Source organism: Wolffia australiana, chromosome 14, assembly GCF_029677425.1.
Source record: "Wolffia australiana isolate 7733 chromosome 14, ASM2967742v1".
Taxonomy (NCBI): Eukaryota; Viridiplantae; Streptophyta; class Magnoliopsida; order Alismatales; family Araceae; genus Wolffia; species Wolffia australiana.
In genome coordinates, this window is record NC_135848.1 from 11,183,270 (window position 1) to 11,190,787 (window position 7,518).

At 35.8% G+C, this 7,518-nt stretch overlaps 1 protein-coding gene across 1 annotated transcript; it reads left to right on the top strand.

Moving 5' to 3' along the window:
* The first annotated feature begins 3,745 nt into the window (after positions 1 to 3,745).
* On the top strand, positions 3,746 to 5,903 carry LOC144711869 (cytochrome P450 71A1-like). The gene is made up of 3 exons (XM_078585987.1): positions 3,746 to 4,632; positions 4,941 to 5,061; positions 5,154 to 5,903. The coding sequence occupies exons 1-3, from the start codon at positions 3,806 to 3,808 to the stop codon at positions 5,772 to 5,774; spliced, it is 1,569 nt and encodes a 522-aa protein (XP_078442113.1). The 5' UTR covers positions 3,746 to 3,805; the 3' UTR covers positions 5,775 to 5,903.
* Positions 5,904 to 7,518: the final 1,615 nt, after the last annotated feature.

The window sequence follows — 7,518 nt, forward strand, 5'->3', positions numbered from 1 at the left end:
TTGGTTGATCACCCGCGTGAGCGATCGGCTGAAGACCTCCTCCATCAATATAAAGAGGGTAGGTGAAATAGGATTACCCTGCCTGAGCCCCCGCGTAGCCGTGAAAAAGCTAGTGGAATTTCCATCCATCAAGAGGGAGAAGTGGTTCTCCCTAATGCAAGCATCGACAAGTGCAATGAATGCATCCGTGAAACCGAAGCGCCGTAACACTTCGAGGAGGAAATTCCACTCAACTCGATCAAAGGCCTTCTCCATATCAAGCTTGATGATGACATTGGAGCCCCGGATACGAGTGTCTATGGACTGGGCTAGCTCGTGCACTAGTGTGATACTATCATGGATCTGTCGACCCTTGACAAAACCACACTGCTCTGGCGAGATAAGTCTATCAATGCAGCATCCTAGTCGTTTTGTAATGATCTTAGTTGCGACTTTATAGCATACATTACAAAGACTTATGGGGCGAAAGTCTCGAAAGGAAGTTGGAGTGTCCACTTTTGGAATGAGCGCTAAAAAAGTGGATTTCCAACTTCATGCGACGATTTTATTCCTGAACACCTCCTTGATAGCTAGCACCAAGTCGGTCCCTACAATGTCCCAGCACGCTGTATAAAATTCTGCGGTGAATCCATCCGGTCCTGGGGCTTTGTTACGGCCCAAGGAAAAAACTACCTCTTTAATCTCCTCTCGGGTCGGAAGGGCTAGCAAAAGTGCATTGTCTTGGCTGGTCACCAAGGAAGGGATGGAGTAAAGAAGGTCCTCGCTCATAACAGTAGGCTGTGAAGAGAGGAGTGACTTTATTTTTATTTTCATCATCATATTTATCTTCATTCTGATTTATATTTTTCCTTTTACTTGAATTTTTCTTTTTATCTTTTCTAATTGTATTATTGTTTCTATTTTATTTTTTATTTTTATTTCTATCTTATATACTTTTATTTTTATTTTTATTTTTATTTTTATTTTTATTTTTATTTTTATTTTTATTTTTATTTTTATTTTTATTTTTATTTTTATTTTTATTTTTATTTTTATTTTTATTTTTATTTTTATTTTTATTTTTATTTTTATTTTTATTTTTATTTTTATTTTTATTCTTATTTTTATTCTTATTCTTATTTTTATTCTTATTCTTATTTTTACTTTTATTCTTATTTTTATTTTTATTTTTATTTTTATTCTTATTTTTATTTTTATATTTATTTTGATTTTTATTTTTATTTTTATTTTAACTTTTATTTTTATTTTAACTTTTATTTTTATTTTTACTATTATTTTTATTATTTCTATTTTAAATTTTCAATTTTCAATTTTTATTTTTATTTTGTTTTTATTTTTATTTTTATTTTTATTTTTATTCATATTTATTTTTATTTTTATATTAACCTTTTGAAATTTTATCTTTATTTTTATTTTCATCTTTATTTTTAATTTTCATTTTACTTTTTATATTTATTTTCATTTTCAGTTTTATTTTTATGGTCATTTTCATTTTTATTCTCATTTTTATTTTTATTTTTATATTCATTCTCATTTTCATTTTCATTTTCATTTTCATTTTCATTTTCATTTTCATTTTCATTTTCATTTCATTTTCATTTTCATTTTTATTTTCATTTTCATTTTCATTTTCATTTTCACTTTCATTTTCATTTCCATTTTCATTTTCATTTTCACTTTCATTTTCATTTACATTTTCATTTTCATTTTCATTTTCATTTTCATTTTCATTTTCATTTTCACTTTCATTTTTTTTTTAATTCTCATTGTTATTTTCATTTTCATTTTCATTTTCATTTTCATTTTCATTTTCATTTTCATTTTCATTTTCATTTTCATTTTCATTTTCATTTTCATTTTCATTTTCATTTTCATTTTCATTTCATTTTCATTTTCATTTTTATTTTCATTTTCATTTTCATTTTCACTTTCATTTTCATTTCCATTTTCATTTTCATTTTCATTTTCACTTTCATTTTCATTTCCATTTTCATTTTCATTTTCATTTTCATTTTCATTTTCATTTTCATTTTCATTTTTTTTTAATTCTCATTGTTATTTTCATTTTCATTTTCATTTTCATTTCATTTTCATTTTCATTTTCATTTTCATTTCATTTTCATTTTCATTTTCATTTCATTTTCATTTTCATTTTCATTTTCATTTTCATTTTCATTTTCATTTTCATTTTCATTTTCATTTTCATTTTCATTTTCATTTTCATTTTCATTTTCATTTTCATTTTCATTTTCATTTTCATTTTCATTTTCATTTTCATTTTCATTTTCACTTTCATTTTCATTTTCATTTTCACTTTCATTTTCACTTTCATTTTTATTTTAATTCTCATTGTTATTTTCATTTTTATTTCTATTTTTCATTTTTATTTTGCCTTTTATTTTTATTTCTATTTTCATTTTTATTTTTATTTTTAGTTTCAATTTTATTTTTATTTTCATTTTCATTTTAATTTTAATTTTAATTTTTTGTTTTCATTTTCATATTCATTAACATTATTATTCTTATTTTCATTTTCATTTTCATAGTCATTTTTATTTTGATATTAAGATTTAACATAAATAGAATAAGCACATAGTTGTTGTTTAGAAATTCGACAAGCCTATTCACTAGAGTCATACGACTGTATTTTTTAATAACGAATTGAAAGATACCGATCTTAAAGCAGATCGAATCCAAGATTTCTAATATTGTTTTCCAGGAAATTGAATCATGGAAACTCTTTTCAGATGCCATATATTATATTTTTTTACTGTCTCAAAAAAAAAATCGTATTAATGTTTTAACTATTGCCACATTCCTAGAGCAACCGCACTGTTCATCACACCATGGCGTGCACAGTACATGTGCGATTGAGCGTGAATATTTAAAATATAAAGGCAAAAATATGAACTCCTGTCTCTCTCTCTCTCGCTCGCTCATCTCCTTCTATCTATCTCACTTATTCACTCACTCTACTGTCACACTCTGTATCTCATTCGCTCATGTATCTCTATCTATCTCGCTCCTCTATCACTCGGTCTTGTCTTGCCTCCCTCTCTCTCTTTCTTTTTCTCTCTCTCGGTCTTACTTGTTCCTCTCTATCAATGTCGCTCGCTCTTCTCTCCCTCTCTCTCTCACTCAGTCTGTCAATCTTACTCGCTCCTCTATCTCTCAATCTCGCTCGCTCTTCTCTCCTGTACTATGCTCGCTATTGCCAATCTCATTCCTCTCTCCCTCTATCTCGCTCTCTCTTCACTCCGTCTTTATTTATCTCGCTGGCTCTGCGCTCGCTCTATCCCTCGCTCTTCTTTCCCTCTCTCAATCTCTCTCATTCATCTCCTCACACGGTCTTCTCTCTTTCACACGCGCACTCTAACACTGTTCCATACGCATCTTTCTTTATCTAAATATATCAGGATTGTTCGATTTTTTGCGGTAGCGCTGAGAATTTCCGCACATCAAACACACCTCGCACAAGTCTCCCCACCCCAACGGATTTTTCCCACCGCAACGCACTCCCTTCTCTAATTCCCACACCGACTTATTGCTGTTGTCCCGCCTGCGAACACGCCGACCTTTCATGTCGTCCTCGGAGTAGATTTTTTGCATAACGTGAGCTTGGACGGAGTTTCTTTATATTAAAATCGAAAGAGATGGCGGAAATTCTGTGGCTCCTATTCAACTGCCAGTTGTGAATCCCCCTTCAGCAACGTGTCCTAAAATCCTCTTTTTATATTACCCGCGACTGCTAAAACCTACAGCGTTATAGATTGCAGAGCCGCGAGCCGACGAAGACGGAGGAGAAATGAAGACCCCCTTCTTCGTCCTCTCTACTATCATGGTTATGCTGATTACCTTCTACTTTCTGAGAAGGGCCAAGAATAAGAAGAGAAGTGGGACAGATCTTCTACCTCCAGGACCTCGCGGACTACCTCTTCTAGGCTTCCTCCCCTTCCTCCGTGCCGACCTCCACGTATGCCTCAAGGAGCTCGCAGACGTGCATGGCCCTGTCGTGAGCCTCCGTCTTGGGGCCAAACTCTGCGTCGTGCTAACCTCTCCAGAATCGGCTATGGAAGCTCTTAAAGGCCAGGACGCCGTCTTTGCCAACCACGACACTCCAGCCGTGGCCGCCGTCTCCTCATATGGGTGCTTGAATATTCTCTGGGCACCCTATGGCCCCCATTGGCGCATGGTACGTAAAGTCGCTGTGCGTGAGCTGCTCAGCCCCGCCACTCTCGAAGGCCTCTACGATGTACGGATGACAGTAGTAAAGAAGATGGTGGAGAAGGTGAAGGCGAGTGCTGGCGAGTTAGTGAATTTACGCGAGCTTGTCACAGCTGTAACGATGAATTCGATGATGGGAATGCTGTGGGGAGGTTCGGAGTCGCAGGACGTGAAAATAGAAGGCTTGGCGGAGGAATTTCGACGGGCAATTGATGAACTTATCGTCTTGTTTGGTGCGCCCAACATCTCTGATTTCTATCCTGCCCTAGCTTGGCTTGATCTTCAGGGTTTGGAGAGGCGGACGAGGAAATTGTCTGCCACCATCAGTCGTGTACTTGATGGTATCATTCAGCAGCGGCTGACGGCGCTAGAAGCGGCAACCCTAGGAGGCTATGAAGGAACAACCAGGTAACTGAGTTATGTCTCGGTTCGGAAAAAGATGTGTTCTATTCATGGTTCTTTAAAAAAAAATTTGCTGAGATGTTTTCTCGTCCTGGCCGTTTATCAAACCTTTTTCGTTTTTAAAGTTTTCTTTTAGTGCATTCTTTCTTGTTTATAACTGGGGTACAACATGTGTCCTATTGATCAAATATTTAAGATATGGTTGACGGTTAGATTTTATGTTGTTTTTTATGGTTTACCATATTTTAAGTTTCTTTTAGTCGTTAGGATTCCCTTCTAAGTTCTAAATCAGTTACCTGATTGTTATTTCGTAGAGGCCAAGGGAAGACTGTGGAAGAGAGTACAAGGGATTTCTTACAGGTGCTGCTGGATCTCTCACAGAGGCCCGATTTGCAGTCCTCTATGACTACGGACGTCATAAAGGCTGTGCTACTGGTAATCATATCTAATCTCTGATCTCCAAATCATCTCAAACATCTTCATCATGTCCATCACTATCTTGGATGTAAACTATGAAGTTGTTACAGGACATGGTTGCTGCAGGAACAGACACCACTACTGCCACAATGGAGTGGGCCATGGCCGAGCTTCTCTATCATCCTGATAAGATGAAGACAGCTAAAGAGGAAATCACTGATGTAGTTGGTATGGGGAACATTGTTGAAGAGGCACACCTACCTAGGTTGAGGTACCTCAACGCTGTATTCAAGGAGACTTTACGCCTCCATCCAGTACTGCCTCTGCTGGTGCCCCATTACCCCAGCTCCGACAGCATCATTTCTGGATATACAATTCCTAAGGGGACTAAAATTTTCATCAATACGTGGGCTATACAGAGAGACTATCGGGTCTGGGAAGACGCCACAAAGTTCATACCAGAAAGGTTTCTCACTGAATCTAGTGTAGGGGATTACAACGGTGGCACCTTTCGTTTCCTCCCTTTTGGAGCAGGTAGGAGAGTCTGCGCCGGCATCTCTCTTGGGGAGCGAATGGTTATGTTCGTTCTTGCATCGCTGCTGCACTCCTCTGACTGGGTTCTGCCAGGAAGGTGTGATGCTGAGTCAGGACTGAAAGAGAAGTTTGGGCTTGTGATGAAGAAACGGGAGCCTCTATGTGCCATTCCTACTAATCGTGAGCTGGAAATGTGATATATTTCCACTCTAAAACATCGTTGTGGGCCTAGGGCAGGATTCTTTGAGTGGCATGCACTATAGAAGCACATAATATGTTTATTTTGAGTTTTCTTATTGGACATTTATATTATTGCACCTTATAAATAGCTGATTTAGGAATACTCTAAGCTTACTCTAATTATGATAGAGGAATTTATTGAGGTTAGTGCGAATAAATGTAAAATTTTCCTCTTGCATAAATATTAATTGACCGTAATCCTTAAGTTACGATTAGAAACTGCTCAGAGAGCCCAATTCATCTCGAGAGACGAAAGTCGTTTGTATGTGACAACTCATAACAGTAGACTGCAGCCTTTGGACTGTCCAAGTAGATTTAATGGCCGGCATAAACGTTTCCTTTTCCACTCCCTATTGTAATGCACCTCGCTTGAAGAAATTAGGGGAGAGAGAGAGAGAGAAAGGAGGGAGATGAGAGAGAGACAGCGACACCAAGATGTAGTTAGATCTCTTGATTTATCAATATTACCATTAATATTGGTTAGTAGTTATATAAAATAGAGTGATACTATACTTAGTAAGTGTTTAAATCATAGCCGTTATAACTAGTATAACGGCTATGGATCGAACGGCCTAGATTGTTCGATCTGTTTTAATCATAGCTGTTATAACTATTATAACGGCTATGTCATGTTATAATCGTGAGGCCTATTTATGTTTTGCCCTGTCTATATTTGATCCTAGTCTATCTTTGAACTTATATGTTTGCTATTCATATAGTCTCTAACAAGTATAGAATACTTGTTTTATTTCTATTGACTAAATCTTATTAGATCTCCTGCTGGCCCGCTGGTGAGTTTCCTCCGTTACTCCACTGGTTCCTCTTTGCTTCGTCTTCACCTATGTTGTTCTTGGGCAGTTTCCAGGGGGAGACCAGTGATAGGGAAATCATAGGCCAATCCATAGGCCTGGGAGAGTTGTTGGATCAGGGATCAGTTGATGGAGGGTTTAGAAATCTTCTCCCTCAACCCTATAAATTTTGGTTGTGATATCTGTTTGGGCCCTCTCTCATTATAGGAAGAAGGGGCAATGGCAAAGACATGTTCGTCAATTTCTGAGCCATCAAAGGTGGTGTCAACATTACAAAGTCATGCGAGCATAATAATTGTTCCAAAAAAGGCCTACGGAGATGAAAAGTTGTGCCAGCACAGAGGAGAAGAGAGGGGGAATTCAGAAATTGAGGTTAGTGGGTGGCAATCTGCGTCCCCATCCCATTTCATCAAGATGGGTAATTAGTGTTACTCTTCTTGGCTTGATCAAGATGAGAACTAGTTTATGAACATATTCAACTGAGTAAAATTAAGCTCAATTCGAAGAGGAAGTACTTTCGTCATATGTTTATAGCACAACTGCTTTGAGGTAATCTATTGGATTTTTACCGATCCAACAAATTTATCTGATTTTCCCCATTTTATTTAATTTTTTATGATTTAATTTTATAAAAATATTTTAAACTTATTAAACATGTTTATATTCTTCGAAGAAACTCATAAACATAGAATAATATAAATATGTTATACATTCCTATGGAATAATCTTCAAAGAGACCCTTCATTTGTCTATCTTCTCTCAATCTCTCTCTATCGATTTAATTAAAATCTTTTCAATATCAAAACATGTCCTCTATATATAATTACTTAATTATTCTAAAATTATAAAATACCTATTTTATCATCTATCTCTGTTAAGCAATAATGATATA